The following is a 26988-nucleotide window of genomic DNA, read 5'->3' on the forward strand; positions in this document are numbered from 1 at the left end:
CAATTTATGGCGAGGAGGTCGCAATATCACGACCCAATTTTTATAGTCGCAGCGTCTTCACTGAAAACTTAGTTGCCGTCAAATTGCGTAAACTCTCGGTGAAATTTAACTAGCCAATTTATGTGGGTATGTGCATACTCGGCATTTCAAAAATCTGTCTATACGAATTCCACTACAAATATATGCTTCCTTTATATCATGATAAATGTAGTATATTATATACAGATAGCGACAGTCTTTTGTATTACCTCGAGTACGAAGATGTGTATGAGATGATGAAACGTAATATAGCGAGATATGATACAAGCGATTACTCGGCGGACAACGCATACGGAATGCCTCTTGCAAATAAAAAGGTTCCCGTGCTAATGAAAGATGAAAATAATGGTTTAATTATGACTGAATTTGTTGGACTCAGGGCAAAAATGTACGCGGTGAGAGTAGAAGGTAAACAAGATACGAAAAAGACAAAAGGCTGAAGAATAATGTTGTAGCACGACCTTTTACCTTTGAAGATTACATGTGTTGTCTGAATGATAAAATAGACTGTCACGTCCGCGACGTTGCGAGTATAAATTTTTTCGACACCGGTATAAAACAGACGGGCAAGCCGGCATTCGCTAACAAATCTAACTGTCAGGTCGCATCCTGTTCTTAACATTTTCCAGCGCCGGATAGTCGCGGCAGAATGATCTGCACGCACGGCCAGTAAGTCATAAAATCATAGACTAATGTCTATTTAACATTTCCCAGCGCCGGATAGTCGCGGCAGAGCGATCTGCATGCACGGCCAGTAAGTCGTAAAATCATATTTAACATTTTCCAGTGACGGAAGGTTGCTAGAAGAAAACTGCGCCTACGACACTCGAAAAGTAATAAAATCTCAATTTAACATTTCTCAGCGCCGGATAGTCGCGGCAGAGCGATCTGCACGCACGGCCAGTAAGTCGTAAAATCATATTTAACATTTTCCAGTGACGGAAGGTTGCTAGAAGGAAACTGCGCCTACGACACTCGAAAAGTAATAAAATCTCAATCCAACATTTTCCAGCGCCGGATGGTCGCGGCGGAGAAGTCCGCTCGCACGGCACTTGAAAGACACCGCGACAGAGAAATTTGTCGCGCGACCGTTAAAGTCATAAAATCGTGAACTGACATTTCCCTGACATTTCTCAGTGCCGGATGGTCGCGGCGGAGAAGTCCGCTCGCACGGCACTTGAACTCGAGTTTTCTCATTTTAAGAAATCTGAGTGGTGGTTGCATCAGCAGCAACCCCCACTAAGGGCACCGACTTGCCGCGCTTTTTCAGATCTTTGTCTCAAAATCATATAAATAGGGATGCAGCCCGCGACTCCGGGCAGTTCGAACTCGAGAGTAGAGATCAGGGCTAGTGTAGCCAGGACGGTTCCGTGTCGCAATTGTAGCGACCGAGTTCCCCTGAGCTACTAGTTCGCGCTAATCCAAACGAATCACTCCAATTCCAATCTTAATTCTAATTCGAATTCAAACTCTAACTCAAATCCTAAATCGAGACACATCCAAATTCCAATTCTAATTCTAATTCTAAGTCTAACTCTAAATCCATTGTTATTTTTACTGTAAGCTTAAATTCAATGTAATCGTAGTGCTTTATATCGTAGTAATAAAAGCGTAGTTTATTCACAAATGCTTTTTTGCTTAAATTACCACGCTTAACCTCCCCCGCTTCCATGCTTGCAACACCGCGACGCGAGTGTAGTGCCTAAACAGAAGTATCACGATCGAGGCCCGAGGACGACCGGACAGCCGAGAAGGACGAAGACGATCATCACCTGACCAGAGCGGCTACCAAAGCAACAGTTTCAACAGCAACCGCCATACTAAAGCTAAGTCGCAACGTCCAACAAAGCATGTCACATAACGCGTATCCAAGCCCTGGAACGATTCCGACGCCACCATACTCGCGCTCTCGCGGCACCCCTTCTAAAGTTATAAAACTCCCCTCACTAGGCCATCGGTCGCGAAAAATCGGGCCCGTCCGCCGGTAAATCCGGCCACGCGATCCGCTCCTGGGCTGTGGAGTCCCCGAAGCTTAGGCTTCGAAACAGCCAGTTTCGCCGAAACGCGCGTATTCCGCTCAACGGCGACCGCGCTCGGTCGGGACGTAACAAGACAAGAAAACAAAATAAAAGCTAAGGCTCTTATAAGTAAATTAAGTTTGAGAAAAGTGAGCTCAAGAGCCACACAGGATGTCGGGTGCAAATAAATAATAAAAATCTCCAATGTCAGGCAAACGTTTCGACCTTTAATGACGGTCTTCCTCAGTGATAATACAAGTTGAATAGATAGAGATTGTGCAAACCGCGGTGTACATCTTACTACAACGTCTTAGAATAAAAATATTATGAAAGACCTTACAGAGCGTGTGCCGAGACAAGAGTTTTGTGAAACCACATAGTTGGTTGCTCTAAGCACCAAAACTCGTGTCACAGCCTTGAGATTGGATGTTACATCTCGGTGAGAATAGATACGAATCTATTCGTTTCGTATCTATTCTCACCGAGATTTAACATCCCATCTCAAGGCTGTGACACGAGTTTTGGTGCTTAGAGCAACCAACTATGTGGTTTCACAAAACTCTTGTCTCGGCACACGCTCTGTGAGGTCTTTCATAATATTTTTATTCTAAGACGTTGTAGTAAGATGTACACCGCGGTTTGCACAATCTCTGTCTATTCGACTTGTATTATCACTGAGGAAGACCGTCATTAAAGGTCAAAACGTTTGCCTGACATTGGAGATTTTTGTTATTTATTTGCACCCGACATCCTGCATGGCTCTTGAGCTCACTTTTCTCTAACTTGATAAAATAGAGTTAACTCGCCGTCAAACGTGCATACGTTCAAAGTTAAATGAGGTTTATTCTATTAATGAGAAGAAAGTTGGGCTTAGTTTTTTAGACGATAAAAGATATGTATTGCCGCATTCAACAAAAACATTAGCTTGGGGACATTGGCGGATACAATTATAATATATTGTATTACATAATCTCACATTTTTTATACATCTCATGTATTGTTTCACATACTTTTACACGTTTAATATGTATTATGAATAAGATATTTTGTTAAATTAGAGAAAAGTGAGCTCAAGAGCGACGCAGGATGTCGGGTGCAAATAAATAACAAAAATCTCCAATGTCAGGCAAACGTTTTGACCTTTAATGGACGGTCTTCCTCAATGATAATATAAGTCTATAAAACAACAATTGCACTAATTAAGATATCAATTTATCATAATAAGCAAATAAAGAAGAGAAATAAGAAATGAAAACAAGTTACCGAATAGATAAACATTGTGCAAAACCGCGGTATACATCTTACTACAACGTCTTAGAATAATAATATTATGAAAGACCTCACAGAGCGTGTGCCGAGACAAGAGTTTTGTGAAACCACATAGTTGGTTGCTAACAAATAAAAATAAATAAGAAAAAAATATTAAAATGATGACTTTAAAACTTGTGGCAAACAACCATAAAAATTAAATAATTAAGAAAGGTGAATAAACGGAAAATCAATAAAAAATTAAATAAATAAATAAAAAAGAATAAAAATGGAAGCTGTGCAAATCATTAGATATAAAATTGTAAAAGAACGCCTTATAAATTAATGTAAATTTACAAGAAGGGGGAAAAAAGGAAATAAGCTAAAGCGAAAATTATATACAAAATACCTCTAAGCACCAAAACTCGTGTCACAGCCTTGAGATGGGATGTTACATCTTGGTGAGAATAGATACGAATAATAAGGACCAAATCGAGATAGCCTCGATGGTGCGTTTCGATCCTTATTATTCGTATCTATTCTCACCGAGATGTAACATCCCATGTCAAGGCTGTGATACGAGTTTTGAGGTATTTTGTATATAATTTTCGCTTTGGCTTAATTCCTTTTTTCCCCCTTTTTTTGAATTTACATTAATTTATAAGGCATTTTTTTACAATTTTATATCTAATGACTTGTACAGCTTCCATTTTTATTCTTTTTTATTTATTTATTTAATTTTTTATTGATTTTCCGTTTATTCACTTTTTTTAATTATTTAATTTTTATGGTTGTTTGTCACAAGTTTTAAAGTCATCATTTTAATATCTTTCTCTTATTTATTTATTTATTTGTTAGCAACCAACTATGTGGTTTCACAAAACTCTTGTCTCAGCACACGCTCTGTGAGGTCTTTCATAATATTATTATTCTTAGACGTTGTAGTAAGATGTATACCGCGGTTTTGCACAATCTTTATCTATTCGGTAACTTGTTTTCATTTCTTATTTCTGTTCTTTATTTGCTTATTGTGATAAATCCATATCTTAATTAGTGCGATAGATTTATTATCACTGAGGAAGACCGTCATTAAAGGTCGAAACGTTTGCCTGACACTGGAGATTTTTATTATTTATTTGCACCCGACTTCCTGCGTGGCTCTTGAATTCACTTTTCTCTAATTTAATTTATTTATAAGAGCCTTAACTTTTATTTTGTTTTGTTTGTAAGATATTTTGTATTTTTTCATTTGTTTTTAGAAACAGTTTTATATGAATTTTGTAAAATGAGGACAAAGGGAGAATAAAGGAAAAAAGTGTTTTATAATGATATATATTATTCATGTATACATTTATATTGTTCACAATATATGTTTTATACCAAAAAATAAATCAAATAATATTATTTTTACTTATCCAAGAATTATGCGATTCATCGAATCCTAGCCATTTGACGTAAATTTTGTTTCCTTTGTTTTTTTAATTTTTTCAACAAGATAAACATCCGAATATCTCGCGCGATTTAGCTCATATTTGTAGAAAGCACCTGAGATTTGTTGACCGCGATAATCTTCGAGTAAATAAGTAACGGGATTAGTATGTTGGTCTTTCACAGTCTTAAACAACTCGGTGATCCAATTGTGGATGTACCCCTTTTTGAATGCAGCTTTGAACCTGCTCACGCGTACCGAATCGTTTACTTTAAATTTTTCTGGGCCTGCAATTTTGATGCAACAGTGGATAAAAGTTTTGCGGCGATCGTTAGTTACGTCAGGTAGTCGTATGCTGATAGTACAATGCCTGCGGTTGTTGTAATTCGACACCAGACGTAGCAGCGCGTTGACCCACTTGTGCGACCCATTAAATGTAAACATACGCCACATATTGTTCTTAAGTGTGCGATTCCGCCTCTTTAGTATAGACGCTTTTAAAACCGAATATGTAAAATAATGATTAATGTCATGAATTTTCAAGAGTTTCTGCACATCGTTGTTGTAAAACTCCTTGCCCATATCAGTTTGCAAATTTTTCGAACATCTCCCGCTCTTTCGAATTATCTTGGCGATTGCATGAGCCGTCTCGCGCTCGGCCTTGCTCTTAAGCAGTACTGCCCAGGTGTATTTACTCAACGCATGAATGACAGTAAGAATATAATGATGGACTCTGTTAAAGTTCGAATATGGACGCATCTCGACGATATCACCTTTCCACAGATCATCAAATCGTCGGATTATAACGCGTCTTTGAGGAAAATTGCGTCTTGCTGGGGCGTGTAATTCCTCGACGAGCCGTCGCCTCTCGGAGCTAATTTTCTTCGACAAACTCATGTTTCGGCGCGTAAACGAGTTATATTACGACTGAATTGTATCGTGGGCACGCAGTTTAATTTATATGAGCGTCGCAAAGTTCCTCTACTTTGTTTTAAAAGTTATTTTGTCAAGCGTTTTCTTTTGTATTTGTCGTTTTTTTTGTTATAAATTTTTGTCATGCCTCAATAACTTTTTTTTATCTTCCGGTACTTGGCAATTAGATACTTGGTGATAACTATTCTTAACCTTTACGACCGTTTAATAACGCTCTAACACTCGTTCTTGAGTCTTTTCATAGCAATCCTGAGCCAATTGGTAGTAATCTGACAACTATTCTTGAGCCGTACAATTTTTATTGAGAAATCGCTCAAAATCATTCGTTAGACGTAACTATCTTTTTGACGTTTATTGCCACTCATTTTTGTTCTGACTCGGTTTTTGTTTATAATTACACGCTAAGTCCGTCACTTTATTGTAATTCTCGCACATCCTTCTCAAACAAAGTCAGCCTCTCGTTTAACTCGTTTTCGCGAATATGCGATTAATGTCTAATAATATCGGCTTCGCATTGTTTCTCTACGATAGCATCTCGTTGCAGTGAGCGTCGTTGCCGGGTTGATGCAAAGCTTTGAGCAATTGAAGTCGATCTACCATCTCGTTGGTATCGACCCAATGAACGTAGTCTATCTTATTATCGTTTTGTATCATAGCGCTAGGTAATCCTTTTCCGAATTTATTCTTTCTTTTCAGTGTAAATTCGATCGACATCAATTGTGCAATCACGTGTCTGTACTTGTATTCTCTGTTGCTTCGTAATTGCTAATGCCCGGTGTAATTGCATTTATGTGCGCTTGTAGTCAACAATATGCTCTTGTACTTTTGCAAATCGTTCTCCATATAGATAAGATCATCGGAGATTCTTTTAAAAATCAACTTGTAAAGACCGGGTGTGCCAACATATCGCACGCCATCGACAATTATGTTCTCACGTCAGCGGTTCTCATTCTGCAGTCCACGTCAAATTTTTTATTACCAGGCATCATTCCATCCTTGTCGAGACAAACGCCATACATGGTGTCTATAATTTTCACTTTTCTGCTAACGTTGAGACAATCTCCGATGTACTTTTGACCCAACGGTCCCAAATGCTACGACAACGTTTTTCGACTTTTTAACGTTTGCACCTGATGATGGACAGACGTTCCGAACAAATTGTCTGTGGTTTCAAAAACGTTCTCAAGAGCATCATTCGTTGATTTTGCAGCTCCAATCGTCGTACGCGGTGTAGACGTTATCACTGGTGAATCCAACGTAACGTTTGATTGTCTCAAACGTTTCTTTTTGCTTGATGTTACTTTCGACAATTTGTAAGATGCGCTATCGTCATCGTCGTCGTCGTCGTCGCTACGTATTTGTTTTTTCTAGAGTCCCTAGAAGTAGAGAGTCTGGACATCTCGGGGTTCCACGTGATTGAACTGCACTTAAAATGGCAGCACCAATACAGATCCCTGTTTAATCCTCTTTAGCCAATGCGATAACAGCATACAACACGTTCAAGTGCACACAATGATAAACATACACACACATAAAGTTCACGTATATACACTGACATATTCATCACCGACATTTTAGGGGCAGATGTCCAAACTCTCTACTTCTAGGGACTCTAGTTTTTTCTTAATATTTTTCGACACTTCTGCCTTGATATCTTTAGCCTCTCCCTAAATCGGCTAAGATTCCTCGGCAATCTGTTTCAGAGGTTCGACGATGGGCTTGAAACATCTCTCCATTACAATATCCTCCTCAATCTTACCGGTTTTCAGAGCACGATGCTTCTTGCAGATCGCTTCGCTCGTCTTTTTAATCTCCATCTCGAGTTTCTTGCGTTTATGCATATTAGCCATGACAAATGTCTCTGCCCAAGATATCGAGAACAACTAACCGTTTCGCGGTACCGCGAACTCGTTAAATCCTTTTCTGTATCGTCTGTTACTAAAAGGGCTATCCTTGTCTATCACTAAAAATCCGTATTTTCACTGCCAACAAGCACGGCACAAAGCGCAAAATTCATCGTACGACATATCGGTGTTACCGTAATCGTTGTAAACGTGTTTCAGGTTGATACCATCCTGTTTAAACAGGATTAAATGATTTGCGTTATCGCGTTTAGACGTTTAGGTACCTTCGCGTACGTTTGACACAGGTAAAAACAATCAACATTAACAGCCGAGGCACTCGGGTGAAGAAACGATTAGCTAGAGGCGACAGAGGCGTAAATCCATTGGACACGGGGTGTTGCGAACACGTTATTGCGTTATCTGAAAATAATGAACTCGTCGATAGACACGCGGCGGACAAGGTGCTCACTGATAAAGCGCTGAGACGTGTCATCGCGAAAGATTCGATTGTTGGTAAGAGAGCCGCTGCAGTCGTTTGAGCAGCGATGAAAGCTAAGACCAAAATCGGCATGGATGTGAAAGCAAAGACGAAAAAGAAGAAAACGATGAAGAAAAAACGAATACTTCCGTCGACGAAAGAAGGCGGTGTGTTACCGATCCTGTTAATGTTAAGCGTTCTCGAATCTTTGATCGACGGAGCGGCAGGTGTAGCAAAAGCGATAAACGCTAGCAAAGTCGCACAACGTCAACTCGAGGAGCTGCAACGCCACAATTGCGCAATGGAAAAAGGTCGCGGGTTTTATCTTACTCCGTATAAAAGCGAACGAGGATTGTACCTTGGACCATATAAACGCGGACAAGGAGTATCAGCGAAGAAAAAAAACGCCATAAAAACAATAAAAATGCCCGAGGGAGTGACTACCGATGTGCAATTGAACCATCTGGCGAAACGTATGTGCATACCATATTTTAGGAGCGTGTACATGCGTAATACCGACCAGTGGCGTACAAAGAAACGAAAGCGGTATCGTCAATCTAAACAATACCACAGGCCCTGGGACGCACGGGGTCACATACGTAAAGAGAAACAACCGTGTAATTTATTTCAACAGCTTTGGTAATCTTCGACCGCCTCGAGATCTGATGCGATATTTCGGAAGCAAGGTTACGATTGAGTACAATTGAACGTCCTATTAGACGTACAGGGTGTTGCGGATACATACAGTGCAGCATGTGGGTTGCATACCCGGACACTGCCAGGGGCTGGCAGTGGCAGACGCTATTCAGTAGGTAATGACAGCATACACATATATCGACAAAATTATCGATCGAGTGGATCACACGCATTTTTCCAATTAGGCTTGCAGCGTATCAATTATGCACAATTATTCCTAAATTATAATGTAAAAATATTGTTGTATGAAACATTACACATTTAACATGTAACATTTTATATAAAGAATCAAACGGTTTTTTATAAATAATTATAAAATATTTATATCTCAATTTTAAATTTATGTAATCTTTGACAAATATTATTTAGAGATTTTATTTTGACAAAACTGCTTTGTTCAAACGTATCATTTAAGCGCAATTATTTAAAATTTTCATCAATTTATGATGTTATTATTATATAATATTCGCACAATATGCCTATCGGGGGAGGTATTTTAGTCAACACTCTTTTAAAATTTGTATATAAACTATTTAATAAAAAACGTATATAAACTATTTATTAATTTTTACAACATATATTCGAAGTAACCGCCAGTTTCTTCTAAACATAATGCAACTCTTCGCATAATACTTTGCCGCACGTTACTTAACATTGCGGGCGTTATATTCCGACTGGCCGCTCTAATTTTCTCCATCAACTCTTCACGAGTGCGTGGTAACGTTTGTACACCTGATCTCGTATGAATCCCCATGCAAAAAAATCCATAGGTGTGAGATCAGGTGATCGCGGTGGCCACTCGTGAAGATTGCTGTGGATTCCAATCCATCTATCTGGATATATTTCATTTAGCACTCCTCTTGCTAAAAGCGATGTGTGGGCCGGATGACCGTCTTGTTGCAAGATTATTTGATTCTGCGGAATATTTAATTGGTCTTGCGGAATATTGTTTAATAAATTTGGCAGAGTTTCTGCCAGAAATTCTGCATAAATTTCCGCCGTAACATTAACACCTTCTTCAAAAAAATGCGGCCCGATAACAGCATTGTCCAAAATCCCCATCCAAACATTAATATTGTAATGGCCTTGCACGTTTGTTTCTTTTCGACAATGGGGATTTTCCTCGGCGTAATGATGCTCGTTATGGCGATTGATACGGCCATCTTCGGCCACTTCGGAACGTACATTCGTCCGTCCATAAAATTCTTCGCAAAAAATGATCGTTTGCGACATTTTCTATGTCAACCTGCACATACAGTAAAAATATTTAATAATACAGTTGAATTTTTTATTTTTTTAAGTTATAATTATTTTTTCAAGTTATACAAATTATAATTTTTCTATTTATTCTCAACGTAAATGCTTTTATCGCGCAGGTTTTACAAGACATGACTTGTACGATATAAAAATAATAAATTATTAAAGTATTGAAATTACTTGTTCTGAGATCCAATCGCAGAATTGTTCTCGGCGAGGTAGATCCTGAGGAAACAATTTTTGCCTTGTGTGTCTTTTAAAAGGATGCCATCCTAGATTTTTCTTAATTATTCTATGCACTCTAGTGTGATGAATATTAAGATCACGTCCAACACATCTAGTGCTTGTATGTGGATTTGCTGATATAGTCTCTCTTATTTCTTCAATTATTTGTTCATCGCGTTGACGAACATTTCGAGGACGTGTTGACTGATGCACAGTCCCAGATTCGCAAAGTCGACGATATATACTGGAGAAGGTTGAATATGCCGGGTGCCGCCTATCAGGAAACCGCGATTTGCGTACAGAACTGCTGCTCTCCTTTCATTTTTATGGCATTCGCCATAAATAAGCAGCATATCTGCTAATTCTTGATTAGAATATCGAGGAGGCATTGTTGCTACACTACTGAAAGCTGTTGCTATACGACTTTTCTCTAACCAACAACAGCTAGCCACAGCTCGATTGTCTTTTGTCAGATTCGCGTTTATTTTAACGCGGAAGGAGGCTCTACGTTCTTCTTTTCTCACGTTAAAATAAATGCGAATAAAAGACAAATCAGCATTCTTTCACTCTGAGATTTTTTCAAAAAACACATAACGTAAAAAGAAAAATCAGTAATGCAGTCAATAAAACCGTGTCTTTGTTACAGTCGAAGAGTTAGCAAATATGTTACTCATTTATGAAAAATGTCATAAAAATGAAAAGAGAATAGCAGTTCTATATGATAATTATTGTCCTGATAAGTGACAACTGACACACGAACTGTTCGCGAATTTATATAATCGATTTTGCCAACATAGCACTCTTTGCGAATCAACGCGTCTACGAAACGTTTTAATGCCAAGAAATGATCGATCAAGTAAGACTGTATCAATAAATCCGCATATTAGTATCAGATGTATTGAGCACAATATCGAATGTATGTACCTATATCATATCAAGCTGCATAATTATTAAGAAAAATTTAGAAAACTTCTCTTTTAATTGACACGACATAAAAAGTATTTCTCCAAGATTTACCTAGTCAAGAAAGATTTTGTGATTGAATCTTAAACCATGTAAGATTAATATAATATTTTAATAATTTATTATTTTGATATGCAAGTCGTATTTTATAAAGCCTATGTGATAAAAAACGTTTATCTAAATAATAAATAGAAAAATAATGATAATTTCACATATTTTACCAAAAAAGATGATATAAAAAAATATAATTGTATTATTTGATATTTTTATCATAAATTGACATATTGACAATTTGAATAATAACTTTTTAAGAAGTATCATTTTGTAGACGGACAAAGTGACGATTGTATTAATCGCCGAACACCTTTATGCGGAAGAAAATTCCTTTTGCCTGAAAGAAACGCATGTTCAAAAGCAATATATCAATGCTTGAATGGAGATTGTAGACAATCTAATTGTCAGACCAAATTTTCGCGGAAAATTTAATATTACTACGGAAGTTTATGCAGAATTTCTGGCAGAAACTCTGCCAAATTTATTAAACAATATTCCGCAAGACCAATTAAATATTCCGCAGAATCAAATAATCTTGCAACAAGACGGTCATCCGGCCCACACATCGCTTTTAGCAAGAGGAGTGCTAAATGAAATATATCCAGATAGATGGATTGGAATCCACAGCAATCTTCACGAGTGGCCACCGCGATCACCTGATCTCACACCTATGGATTTTTTTGCATGGGGATTCATACGAGATCAGGTGTATCAAACGTTACCACGCACTCGTGAAGAGTTGATGGAGAAAATTAGAGCGGCCAGTCGGAATATAACGCCCGCAATGTTAAGTAACGTGCGGCAAAGTATTATGCGAAGAGTTGCATTATGTTTAGAAGAAACTGGCGGTTACTTCGAATATATGTTGTAAAAATTAATAAATAGTTTATATACGTTTTTTATTAAATAGTTTATATACAAATTTTAAAAGAGTGTTGACTAAAATACCTCCCCCGATAGGCATATTGTGCGAATATTATATAATAATAACATCATAAATTGATGAAAATTTTAAATAATTGCGCTTAAATGATACGTTTGAACAAAGCAGTTTTGTCAAAATAAAATCTCTAAATAATATTTGTCAAAGATTACATAAATTTAAAATTGAGATATAAATATTTTATAATTATTTATAAAAAACCGTTTGATTCTTTATATAAAATGTTACATGTTAAATGTGTAATGTTTCATACAACAATATTTTTACATTATAATTTAGGAATAATTGTGCATAATTGATACGCTGCAAGCCTAATTGGAAAAATGCGTGTGATCCACTCGATCGATAATTTTGTCGATATATGTGTATGCTGTCATTACCTACTGAATAGCGTCTGCCACTGCCAGCCCCTGGCAGTGTCCGGGTATGCAACCCACATGCTGCACTGTATGTATCCGCAACACCCTGTACATTATGTTTAACGTTTCGTTCTTGTACAACGTTGTTGGAACGTGAAAACGTGTCGTGACATGTTCAAGCGATAACGACGATAATGAAATTATTAAAAGAGGGGAAAGTTTTCTCTCTCCTTTAAAAATGCAGAAGCATTAATCTTCAAAGAAATGTCATAATTTCTTGCGACATCAGTATTGCATCAAAAGTTCGAACAAACGAACAATTTGCAATGTACTTTGCCGAGAGAAGTAACATATTGTACAGTGACGAAATGAAGAAGAAATGCAATGGATAAGTTTCAATATTCTAACAGCGTTTATGCAACGTTATGCGAGTAATTTTGTTTTTTTTTTCTTTTACAGCATTTTGTCGGAGCGTTGTACGTTGCTCTTATTGAGTAGACGTTACGCTTTGACAGCTACAAGTTACAAGTTTTTGGAGATTGGAATTAACGTTGGTCCACCGAGTTACGTGGAGATTGCCATAGAAGATCATCACGAGAATTGATACTGTCGAAACGTGGAAAGGACTCTACAAGCAACGATGGAATATTTCTAAATTAATTCAAAATGACTATAAGGACAATTTTATAAGCGTCCGGACCGATAATGATCAGAGTTAGATGAATGACGTTAGGCTCATACATCTCAAATCTTCAAATGAGTACGTTACAATGATTGAATTGACGATACGCCATATGTTTAGTCTATACGAGTGTATCGACATAATGTTCGAGCGCTTAGTTAGAATCGTTGATACAGTTGATGTTAAGTACACACGATTCTTAAACATCGCGTCCACTGTACAAAATCCAGAAAAACAATTCGCGAGAGCAATATCTTCGATATGCGTTAACTCATTGATTGTGAGCTGTTAGCTTTACTTTTTACTACATAAACAATGTATTCAAAACAAGAAGCAATAAAAATTGTTTATTAAATTTAAATTGCAACCTTTTTAATTCTTTCTCTTCCAAAATCCATAATTATACATTAGTATTAATACCACGATATTTATTTTTTAAGAAAAGATGTGAGTATATACGAGAGTATGTAAGAAACAAATTTTATCACTAAAGAATCATGGGTTTTGATAAAAAGGAAATTATATTCTCTTTTGAGGGAGGAGAAGGAGAAAGACATCCTCTTTTCTTCCAAGGAATAGAACGAAGAAAAAATTGTGGAAGAGGAGGAGGAGGAGGAGGAGGAGGAGGAGGAAGAACTGCTTGCCGAAGTACAAAAAAACTATAATATGATGCAATATCTTCTGCACCTTCTCCCTCCGAACGCAAACATAAACAATATGTGGAACTTACAATTAGTGCAATCAGAGATTCTCGATGTCTTCGGGGAGGAGGAGGATGTGCACAAGAAGGAGGAGAAAAAGGACAAAAAACATTAGTTATGATAGTGGTGTGTGGTGGGGTGGTGGTGGTGGGTGACGGAGGACGGCAGTGGGCAGCGCCGCAGCAGTGACAGGCGGGCGGCAGTGGCGACGATAAAGAACAGCGGTTGCAATAAAGGCGGAAAACAGGTAAATTCTTTTTTTAATATTTATTACTTTTTGCGTATTTTGCGCGGTGACGGCGGTGGCGTCAGATCTGTGCGCTTCCGCGAAATTCGCAAATAAGGTAGGCCGTTAAAATTGAACATCGAATGTTCCTTTCCCCCATCCCTTTGGCGGTTATTTAATCACGAGCATAGGTATGCCGCTGACAAAGCACCGCTGTTTTCATAAACATGGGCCGATATACTGCCCATGTTTATCAAAACTGATAACAATGCAAGCACGTGCATGAATCATATTCTCGCAACTTACTCCCCCGCACCCACAGTTCCCCCTCCACACCTTACCTCACTCGTTGCTTCTGGATTAGAACCGGCATAGTTATTCTACTATCATTTTATAATATGTTTACTGTTTAATGCTAAACATCCCAGATAGCAAAACGTGATAACTCAATCTAAAGCAAATCATCGCGCAGATTAAATTGCTTGTTAATTGCTATTGTAAAAGTATTCAACTCGTTTATCGTTTTCACAAGTATTTATTCGTTCTTGTTACAAGAGCTTCGTATCTCCATCACACAAGTACCACGAGTGAGTCTTCGCGTCCAATGCCCCAGGGGGCGAATGCATCTAACTCAAGCAACCAATCAGCGAGTTCGGGGCTTGAGGCTAGTGCGTTAATTCTCTACGGTGCGCCATCATGTTATGGCGGGTAATTTGAATGGAGTTAATCTGCGCAAGACGCTCTTTCAGCCTCGGCCAGCCTGAAAGGACACTCGTCCTCGAGTGTTATTAATTTTCCTGTATAGGCAGGGCTGATGTTGCTTATGGTAGGTGATTGACATCTATACTTAATATTAAACGCAGAACTTAGCTTATGCTTAACACTACTTAGTAATTATATATAAAGGATAAAATAGATAATACTTGTTATACAAATATCAGTCTTTTTGCGCAGTAAGCCACGGCTTCAGCCTATCAGTTGACAATATTCCGTTATAAGGTTTTTGCGTTATTTGACACCCAGGAATGTCTTGTACAACGTATCTGTTATGGTCTAATATTTTGACAATTTGGTAAGGACCTTTATACTGATAGCGTAATTTTTTATCTTCCCCGGTTTTTGAGGCAGTGTCTTTGATCATTACATAATCCCCGTCGTTGTATTTATGTGGGGTCTTGTGACGTAAATCATAATAGGTTTTGTTATAGTTCTTGACACGATCTGAAGCAATGCGCGCAATTTCACGGTCTCTATCTCGTGACTCATTATTGTCGGGATTGTTAAAAGTTTTGTTATACATATCATTTAAGAATTGTGTTAATTTTGTATCGGAATGATTTTTCATGTCGTATCCTAGTAATAGTTTTGACGGTGTGTTTTTAATTGAGGTATGGAATGTATTATTAATAATGTACTGCAATTCATTAATCTTGTCTGACCATGTAATTTGATCGTCAATAATCTTCTTTAGTGAAGATTTTAAGAATCGGTTGATACGCTCTACGAGGCCATTTGCCCAGGGTGCGGCGACGGCGACCATTCTGTGATCGATGTTACGCTCTCGAAGGAAGTCTGTAAATTGTAAGGAGGAGAACGCAGTTCCTCGATCTGATACTAATATTGATGGGTTACCAAAAATATCGAATACTATTTTTAAGTTAGCTATTGTTTCTTTAGAGCTTGTAGTCTTAGTTGGGAACAGCCATGCGAATCTAGTAAACGCGTCTATTATTAAGAGAACGTGTCTAAAAAAAAGTATTTGATTGGATCAACGGGCCGAAATGATCCGTGTGAAGAGTATGCATAGGTTTATTTGGAGTAAGGTGCGTTTGTAGTTCTCCTTCTTTAGAATGTACAGACGTGTTTGCCAGTAGACAAACGAGACAATTATCTATGTGACTGTTGACTCTTTTGCGCACTGAAGGAAACCAATAATGCGAGTAAATGCCCTGCACCGTTTTCTCGGGTCCACAATGTGCGCATTGGTCGTGATAGATTCTTATGATGTTAGCAACCATTGACTCTGGTACAACGAAACGGAGTTTATTATCTTTGCACTTTTTGTAGACTAAGCCTTCTATTAAAGTAAAACTATGGCTTTCTGATTCTTCTAGTGACTTGGCTATAGCTCTAATACCAATATCCGCTTGTTGTTTACATTGTAGTTCTGTTTCTAGGGGTACGGCTTTTAAAGAGGCGACCGCTCTGCTTAGGGCGTCCACGTGTTTCATTTTTTCGCCTTTACGATGAACCATTTTGTAACGGTAATTTTGTAATTTTAATAACCAACGGGAGATACGCGGATTAATATTGGCTTTAATAGATGCGAACACTAAGGCGTTGCAATCTGTAATAATTGTGAACTCTAAGCCGTATAGATAAATATGGAATCGGTCAATCGCGCGTACTATGGCCAGCATTTCCAGTTCGAACGAATGGTATCTACTTTCCGCGGGGTTTGTTGGCTGGCTAAAATATGCGACTGGAGCAAACTTTCCGTGCGTTTGTTTTTGTAACAGTATTGCTGCAATCGCGACGATGCTTGCGTCGGTGTGTAATTCTGTTTCTGCTTTAGGGTTGTAGTGGCATAACACTGGTTTAGATATTAGTGCAGATTTTAGGGCATTAAACGCGTGAAGGCATTCATCATTGAAAGTATAAGGCGTGTTTTTCTTCAGTAGCGCATAAAGAGGTTTGGCGAGTATTGCTATGTTCGCTATAAATTTTCGGAAATAGTTGACGAGTCCTAAAAATCGTTGCACGTACGTTGTGTGGCACTGGAAAATTTTTTATGGCGGTAGTATGCCTTTCGCTTAACGTGATACCGTCTTTATCAATTATATAACCAAGATATTCTATTCGTTTTTTAAAAAGTTGACATTTTTCGTAGTTTACTTCAAAAGAATTATCATGGAGTGCAGTTAGAACTTGCTTAAAAAGCTGTAGACTTTTTTTCACTGTGTTTGTGGCAATAAGGATGTCGTCTATGTATATTAATACTTTTCCCTCGCGTATTAGCGGTTGTAAGATATTAATAATGCGGCGTTGGAATTCAGCTGGCGCTTCGCAGTAACCGAAGGGGAGTCTTTTATATTCGAACTGTCCACTAAGTGTGGCGAATGAGAAATATTTAGTACAGTTCGGGTGAACCTTAACATTATGAAAACCTGCAACAATATCCAGAACGGTGAGTACCAATTTATCGGATAATTGTGCCATTAAGTCTTCCATGATAGGGAACGTAAAATGTTGTTTGATAACTTTGGCATTTAGTGGACGCAAGTCCACACAAAGTCTAGGCTCATCATTTTTCTTTCGGACTAAAACAATACGCGAACAAAAAGGCGATGAGGACTCCTGTATTATGTCGCGTGAGCATAAGTCTTGTACTATTTTATCAATTTCTTGTCGCTCAGACCATGCGAAACGTCTAGCCGGATATGAAAAAGGAATTTCGTCTTTTAGTTTGATAGTGACGTAATAATCATCTTTAGGTTTGGCAACCGTTCTATTTTTTACTTCTAGAATAATATCGTGTACTAAATTATCGACATGTGTGCCAAAATCGGAATTAATAATAGGTACCGTGTTCTCATCGTGCGTTAAAATATCCGCGGATGCAACCTCATTAATTAGTTCTAGCCGTTCTTTGCAGGAAGGGTTCGCTGGATTATAAACGAGAGTAAGGTTGTTTTGTAACAAAAAATCTCTGCCTAGAATAACATGCGTAGGCCAAGATGTTTGGTTAATAATGTGAAATGTGGCATAATACAGAACTTTAGGAGAAATTTGCAAATTAAAATCGAGCTCTTTTTTCCCGTGTACGATAACTTTTGAATCGCTTAAGGTTTGAAATTGAAGAGTTTCGTTTTTTTCTAATTTTGTATTTTGTCCGAGAAGTAATTTATAAGCTGATTCCTGTAAGAATGAGACCGGAGAGCCCGTATCAATGAGTGCAATCATGCTGCATTTCTGATTATTGACGGAAGTAATTTCTACCGTAGTGTTACTTATAGTTAGAGGGCGAGATGATTCTACGCAGCCGACCGCAGGTGGATCCTCTTTGATGGAAGCAGATTCTGTAGGTTCCTCAATATCTATTGACGCCACTTGCGTTGGTGTCCCTGGCGAAGTCTTGTTTTGTTGTTCCCTCTTCTTTAGTTTGTAACACTCTGCTTTAGTATGACCTTGTCGCTTGCAATACACACAGATGACGTCCCTATTCTTCTTTGGTGATGACGACGTTGTGCTTTTGGAGAGTATGCTAGATCTCTCCTTCTGATCCTTTGAATGTTCGCTGCGTACAGGCGGTGGAGGGTGTTTTGTACCGCAGGCACTCGTGATGTATCTCATTTGGTCTAGAAAGTCATCGACCGAATTGACTCTCAAAGAGGCTGCTGAAGCGCGCACAGCAAAATTGGATATACCGGCCACCAGGTATTGTACGCACTCTCTATCAGGAAGGTGTAGAGGATTCAATAGTTTTAATTTTGCCATTGCGTAATCTTGGAACGTTTCTCTTCCGAAATTCCATCGTCTGGCTTCGATTTTTTGCATCGTTTCCCTGAATGGGATGCGTCGATGGAAGCGACGAGACAGGGCCTCCTTGAATGCTTGCCATGAGCTTATTATATGGCCTGGGTCCATATCAAACCATTCTCGTGCTGTTTTTTGTAATTTCTGTGAGGCAGCCAGGATCAATACTTTTTCATTTACTTCATGTAGTCTTGCGACGAATTCCACCTTTTTAATCCATGTATCAACGTCATCATCCTCTGTACCAGAGAACGTAGGCAGTTGCGATACCAGTAGATTCACCATTTGTGCTGGCGAAACAATGGGGAAACCTTGCATCGTGGTCACTGTAGGACCCTGAGAGGCTTGTGACGACTGATAAAATCCAGGCGGCATAGGGATCCTACCGTGAGAATTAGAGGCAGTGTCGAAAAATGCACTTGAGCCGGCCGTTAGATAGTCCAAGTTGGGTACCGACGACGCAAACGGCGAGGACGCCGGTGCGCTGAAAAACGAATTCGGTACCGGTGCCGTTTGTTGCGTGTAGAACAGACTCGTCGCGTTAGGTGGTGGGAGAACCTCTTCTTTTCTGTCCTTTTCCTCTAATTTTTTAAAAATAAAATTAATTTTTTCTTCTAAGGAAAGGTCTGACGTACCTTTATTTATATCTCTGGATGGGGCTTTATCCTGTGTGTAGATTCCGCCGACCGCCACATCGTCAGCATTTTTTGCTCTGCCTGGAACTTTCTTTTTTTCGTAAAATGCTAAGAGGTGGTCTATACTCGCATGTCTGCTTTCATGGAGGGGAATTCCCGCTTTGACAAGCTCGTCGTGAAGCTCGGCGTCAGAGAACTTTTCTAGATCTTCTCGACGCATAGTTATAGTCCCTGAACGGGTAATCACCATGGGATCCTCGTGAGAAATCTCGTACCAAACAATCGTTGACGAAACACTAACCGACGTGTCGTGGACGCGCACGTGTGTCCGTTCGCGTGGGAAAAACTTCGCAGACGGAAGAAAGAGAAAAATAAAAAAAAACGATTGAATATGCCGACTCGTTTATAAGTCGACCAAGACGGACGAGCACTGAGTGAACCGATGGATATTTATCCCACTTCTGAACTGTAAAAGTATTCAACTCGTTTATCGTTTTCACAAGTATTTATTCGTTCTTGTTACAAGAGCTTCGTATCTCCATCACACAAGTACCACGAGTGAGTCTTCGCGTCCAATGCCCCAGGGGGCGAATGCATCTAACTCAAGCAACCAATCAGCGAGTTCGGGGCTTGAGGCTAGTGCGTTAATTCTCTACGGTGCGCCATCATGTTATGGCGGGTAATTTGAATGGAGTTAATCTGCGCAAGACGCTCTTTCACTATTACGTTGCCTTTTATTTAATGCAACAAAAATGTTTTAGTCAATTTGCTGTATCAATATGCTCAGTTTATCAATAGTATCAATATGCTGAGTTTTATTGTCGAGAAAAATTATTGAAGTCAATCTGTGTTATTATATTGTGGTAAGTTGTGTTTAGAACTTGCCATTACTATATTTTAAAAATTGTTTATAGCAATCTGCGAGCAACATGACAGCAACATGTGAGCAACAATTCCCATTTATAACTTGTAATAAGTATAATGCTGATAAGTTGTTGGAAACTTGCTGGTATTATATTTTAAAAACTATTGCTGGCAAGAACGTAATGGTAAGAGGATACCGCCTTCTGTTGCTTTGCTGACAACTAATATGAATATTTGTGACAAGTTGTCGACAACTTGCAATTATTTGGCTATCTGGGATGGTTAAGATGATACTCGTATTTTTAATGATATCTTTAAAATTTTTGAGCACAAGAAAATTTTAAATTAGGGAAATTCTAAACAATGGAAAGTTAAAAATATATAATTTTGTAACAAAATACTATATGGTTTTTTAACTAAACTGACTTTTTATAAATTATTTTTGGGCTAGCCATATTGCCACCACTTTTTTTCTTCCACTGATTATGCAGTGCGTCACATTTTTATAAATCACGTCTTAAGTAAAAAATATTTCATTACTTTTAGTTTAAAATCTATTAAACAACACTGACGAATATAATCGTTCAAGTTTAAATATAAAAGTTTAAATATTGATTCTAAAAAAAGTTATACAACAAAATAAAAATGGGTGCCATATTACTCTTGTTTTCTACTCGTATATACATATGTATACATGTCACGTTTATAATGTTTTATTTTATTTGTTTGTTTAATTGACCTTTAACCTATTTATGAGTTTGCTTTAGCATACACAAACCATTATTTTTATTGTTTTCATTCTTGATATATTTGGTTATTAATAAAATTATTATTTTTTAAAATATTTCATGATTATTTTTTTTTTATATTAAAGCATCAAATTATTTATTTCTAAATGCGACGTAAAAAAAAAGATAAAACAGTAATCAAATTTAAATAAATGGCAAACAACATTTCAGTAAGGAATGATACATTGAATCGATGTCAATTTCACTGTGTTTTGCTATCATTTCTTACTTGAATACGTTGTTTTATTTAATTAATATTAATTATGTAATTTATTATTCATGCTAATTAAAAATAAGTTTTAGTGCCGTTATCTTGCATCTCGTTGTATAAGTGTATGAAAAATTAACGATATTGTTAAAGGATATTGCCTTGGAAAGGTATTACGATACATAAAAACAATACACTCGAAAATCTTTGTAGAATATATCTATTGAACAATCCATAGGACATTACATTTAATAATAGAGTAGGATACGTTGACATATAGAGAGAGAAAAGAGAAGAAGGAGAAAAAGAGATAATGTAAGTTGTAATGAAAGCAAAGTAAAACATCGAGTCACATCGTTTTTCGAAATGCTTACTTCTATTAATATACATTGCATTCTAACGTTAGAGAAACTTACAGTTCTCCTCGTCCGACGAATCGTCTGGCCCGCAATTATCAATGTTATTGCAACGTAGCGATTCATCAATGCAATATTTACTTTTGCTGCATAAAAATTGATTTTCGCAATCTTCGTTCGTGCCCACTTCGGTCCACACTGCTCGAAAGCCAAGATGCCCTACGGCTTTATCCGCTGATATAAAACTGCGAATGTAATGAGAAAATGTTTATAAAAGCGCCTTTCTTAAGACCTCATTGTTTATACAAAGTGTTTTAAAACTGATGATAAATATTTTAATGACAGATTCTTTGGAAGACTTTTAAAAAAAAATTCTAAAATGTCAAGGTTAAAATAATTTTCAATTGGGAAAAGTTTAAAAATTACGACTAAGAGCTAGAATTTCATGCGTTTAGGAATGTCAATGTGTTCAAGGCTAAATCAAATGGCTTTAATAATAATAAAATTATTGTAAAAATACGCAAAGAGGGTTTTATTAAAAAACTAATTCTGTTTATAATAAATTTAAGATGAAATCAGATAAATAATATTTGCACATAATAGTTTAATATTTATGTTAATATTAATGTGTCAAAAATTAAAATTATCAAAATATTAATCATCATCGTTTATTTGGTTCATACGATAAAAATTCTTATGTAAGATCGTGCTATAAACATTATTTTAAAAGTAGAGATATGTTTTTTGACCGATAATGTAACAACACAATGATAATAAAAAAACCTTCTTCGGTTGCAATTAGATCTTAGTGCCTACATTTATTCGTGTGATTTTATATACTTCTTTGAATTCAACCAGAATGTGCGCCGAATTTTTTCCGATTGTAACATAGCATGTCGAATAAGAATTAGTAATATCACGATTTTTATTAAATTAATTAATTTAATATAATAATTGATGCTGATTTGCATTTATATACCCATTTCCCCCTGAAAAAAACTAAAATCATACGAATAAATATAGGCACTATAATCTAGCTGCGACCGAAGAAAGCTTTCTTATTATCATTCTGTTGAAACATTTTTTTGTGATTACTGGATATTAATGTAGGTAGAATATGTACAACTCAATTACATTAACCTGCACAAATAGACATTTTTTCTGCGGATATCATGAGACTATATGTGAATAATTTTTATAGACTTTTGCATGCTGAACACAAATCCGTTGTCCAACTTTGGCTATCACGTTATAATTTTGAGAAAAATGACATCAAAGAGATAAAAAAAATGTCAAGTTTGCGGGTTATATACATAGTTATATACTATGTTAAATAGATAGTTTTCGCAGAAAAGTTTTTCTTTAGAAAATTGGCAGATATAATAAGACTAAGCAATTTTTATAGATTTTTGCGTTTATAGTTGTGCGTTTGAATTATTAATATGATGTTCGATAATGTCTCCAATGAATACAAGTAGTGAGAGTAGTTTCAGACGTATTTGTCAGTGCTAAATATGAAAACATTAATATAAAATCAGTAATAGAATTTGGATATCATGCTAGAAAAGATCAATGGTTTTTGGCGTCTAGAACTAGTATTTTTCTTTCTAATTGCATCTAGGAAATAGAAGCGAAATAGAACATAATGCATTTTAAAATTAAAAGTTTATACTTTCATGTAGCGTTAACGAAAGTTTATACTTTCATGAAGCGTTAACGAAAGTTTATACTTTCATGTAGCGTTAACAAAATTCAGAAAAAAATTTTACTACGGGTACTAAAACACCATGAAAAAACTCAAAATCGTCGTTTTTTTACTTCTTTGATTACCATTATTTTGTTCAAAATTATGAAGTGATATCCAAATTTGAGCAACAGTTTCATGTTCAGCATGCAAAATTGTCTATAAAAATCATTTACAATTAGTCTCATTATATCCTCAGAAAAAATGCCTATTTTCGCAAATTTATGTAATCGATATGTGCACGTTCTATCTACATTAATATCTAATCTCTAATATTCATAAAAAAATATTTTATAGGCTTACATAAAGACTTACATAAAGACTTTTATTGTGTGAATCAAATAAACGATCATGATTGTGACATATTGAAAATTTGGATGTTTAACACATCAATATTGACATACTTATTAAATTATTATCTGCAAATATTATTTAATTGATTTTATATTAAATTTATTATAGATCAACAGAATTAGTTTCATAATAAAATTCTTAATACATATTTTTACAATAATTTCATTATTACTAAAGGCATTTGAATTAACGCGCTTAAGCACATTATCATTTTTAAGTGCGCGAAATTCTGGTCTTGTCATTCGTAATTTTTAAACTCTTCCCATTTGAACATTATTATAACTTCGATATTTTAGTATTAGAATTTTCGTCTTCACGGGAGAATCTAGTGTAAAATTGATTTTTTTATGTTTTGTTTTTTGCTGAAATTGTTAGGAAATTATGTCAAAAATTTGAAAAAAAAACATTAGAAAGTTATAAAAGACTTCCTTTTGTGTTAATTTCAAAGAAAAGTGAGTCGGAGCGCGTAGGTATACAACTATAAACATCTTTTTTCAAAACGCTAAATTTTGCGCGTCGGCCCTGGCAAAAATAAAAACGTTTACAAAGGGTTTCTTTGGGGTTTACGTGAACATTTTGTAAGAATTTGTTAAGACTTTTGAAATGATCAGTAAAGAGTTTGTAGAGCGGAAATTGCAACATTAAGCGTTTAAAAGGCGCTTGTGTAAAAAGTTTGTAAGAGTTTGCTACGAAATTGTACACGTTTACTACAAAATTGTGAGCGTTTGTTGTTAAACGTTTGCTACGGAATTATGAGCGTTTGCTACGGAATTGTGAATGTTTGCTACGAAATTGCAAAAAATTTTTATAACTAAAAAGTAATACACCAAACCAAAAAATTTTTATTTAGTTTTTTTGACAGATCTTATTATTTTTATTTATATCTGTATTTATTGTTTCGTATACAAGGTGATTCAAAATAAAAATTGGTCCCAAAGCTGGCATATTCGTAATCGAATTCTGAGACGATTTTTCCTTTTGCAAAAATTTTTCCGGAGCTTAGTTTTCAAGTTACAAGAAGCGTTAGCGTATGACGGGTCGGATACAAGTGATAGACAGAGGCGGCGCGACTCACTGTTACACACGGGTGTTTCCATGGGGCACCTACTACGCTCAAATGAGTGACAAAAGTACATGGACAGCACATTTCTATTTAAACTTTCTCTCTCTCTCTCTCTCTCTCTCTCCCTCTTTCTGTCACTTTAATTATGCTACATTTAACTTGTCAAATTTCGATCTGTCATCCGGCCGTTAAATATCGAGATGATCGTGAAATCTTTAAGTTTACATTATTATAATCAAGAAGCGCGGTCGCGTCTCGTGCCAATTCAAAAAAAAAAAAAGCAAAAAAGACCGACGCCTCTTTTACGCGATTAAGCGAGTTCAAGCATAACGAGATTATCAGATCTCAGCAACGGCTGAACCCATCAAGTTTAAAGTCGTCTCATTCGATAGCTTGGGAAAAATTGCATTTATAAAAGTGTTTTTATTTTTTCTCTCCGTGCCGTACGAGCGGAGATATCGCGAAATTCTAATCTCTACATTTTTCTGTAAGATACGTCTCCTTGGTCGTCGCCCTCAGGAATTCTCCCTTTCACATTTTCGACACAGTGTGGCGCTCACTACTACACTATCAGCATCTATGCAGTCACGTGATGCACCATGTGATGTGCATCACGTGACCGCGATCATGATTGCGCGTATGACAGGTTTCCTAACCTGTAACCTGAATCGTCAATAATATCTCGGTTTGCGGGGCAAACGACACATTTTTCTGCCGAATTCTTTCGCGTGGTGCAAAAATGCGTTAAATAAGCCTATTATTAATGAATATGTGCAGTTAAAAATGTATATTTTGCATTAACTAGAGTTAATATTATTATATATTATACTCCTACGAGTGCTACGGATAAAATTTTTCGAGTGTCATAAGAAGATGTGATTTACAAAGTGCACATGAATATGGTAATGAAACGAGGTTAATTAGATCGGATGCACCTTATTAAATCTATTTTTATTTTTCTATCTTTCTCTAATGCATATTTACCTTTCTCAGCAAAAATGTAGTTCGCTTTCTCAGGTCTGCCTCTAAGTCATGCTTTTTTAATTCTAGCGTTAATGTAAATGTATATTTTTAATGAATTGACGTTTGAAACAAGTGTCAAATAATTGAATAAAGATATAAAAATGATTTCATTGCCTGGTGTACGTGTAATTTTACAAATTGAGTCTCAGAGGCCTCAACACTGCGTGTACTTTCTGGTTTCAGAAATTTGTAATTGGATTAATTAATAAGTAAGGTAAGTACATTTTGAATCTTGTTTATTAAAAAAGTTAATAAAGTAAGTGTAACTTTTACAATGTATACAGAGTTTACTGAAAAATAGTTAAAATAATACATGATATTAAATACCCTAGTAGCATAAAATATTGGTTCAATATTGGGAAATAATGTAAACCCAATATTCTATATTGGGTGTGAATTGATTTTCAGTATTGGTCCAATATTGCAGAGTATGATATCGACTCTTATTTAACCAATCTTGAAGTTGCAATATTGGTCCAATATTGAAAAACCATGTCAACCCAATATTATCTATTGGATGTGAATTGATTTTCAATATTGGTCCAATATTGCAAAGTATGATATCGACCCTTATTTAACCAATATTAAAAAAAAAAATAAATACAATATTATATATTGGTTGTGCATTGGGTTTTCAACATTGGTCCAATATTAGAAGGTTGACACTTTAACCAATATTAGTCCAATTTTTTTTTTAACCCAAGCGGTCACCCATCCAAGTCGCGACTCCGGTGAACGTTGTTTGACCTGTGTGATCGCTGCGAACATCCTTCGTGATGACCTGTGAAAGCTTTGTGCTGATACTTGTATATAACTGGTAGATCAGGTCAATATACGTTATCAAAAAAATGGAATATATATAATTAAAGGACATTATTTACATAAACAAATATAAAATTATAGTTTTTTTTACTAATTTCACAAATGCGGAATAGTATCTGGAATAACTTTTCTGTTATTTGTTTGAGTAAGAATGCAATTAGAAAATATATGTCAATATAATACAAATGAAATATAAAAAATTTTTATAAAAAATTTTTATAAAAAAAAATTTTTTTAAACAATTGAAAAATATTGTTTGTTTATTGGAATGTAGATTGAGGTTTCTTCATTTATGGACCTATTTCGTTTATTGATAATATTTACAATACAATTATTGACTCGTAACATTGGCAGCACATTAATATTTCTTTTATAACCAATATTCGCTTTAGATTTGGAAATCTTGACCAATAATGCGCTTCCAATATAAGTGCAATATTGTACCATTGTTAACTCGTAACATTGGCAGCACATTACCGTTTCTTTAAAAAACAATATTC

At 36.3% G+C, this 26988-nt stretch overlaps 1 protein-coding gene across 13 annotated transcripts in view; it reads right to left on the minus strand.

Annotated features, from left to right (window-relative positions):
* Window positions 1–26988, minus strand: part of LOC105199486 (bone morphogenetic protein 1) — an 899375-nt gene that overhangs the window by 372844 nt on the left and 499543 nt on the right. For all 13 annotated transcript variants that reach the window (XR_005574951.1, XR_005574952.1, XM_039450099.1 and 10 more), the window contains one exon: window positions 21543–21727. Coding sequence is in view for 11 of the 13 variants with exons in the window: in XM_039450099.1 (XP_039306033.1) it covers window positions 21543–21727 (185 nt within the window). In the remaining 2 variants the exon portion in view is untranslated. The remainder of the gene's footprint in view (window positions 1–21542; window positions 21728–26988) is intronic.

This window comes from Solenopsis invicta, chromosome 5 (assembly GCF_016802725.1).
Source record: "Solenopsis invicta isolate M01_SB chromosome 5, UNIL_Sinv_3.0, whole genome shotgun sequence".
Lineage (NCBI taxonomy): Eukaryota > Metazoa > Arthropoda > Insecta > Hymenoptera > Formicidae > Solenopsis > Solenopsis invicta.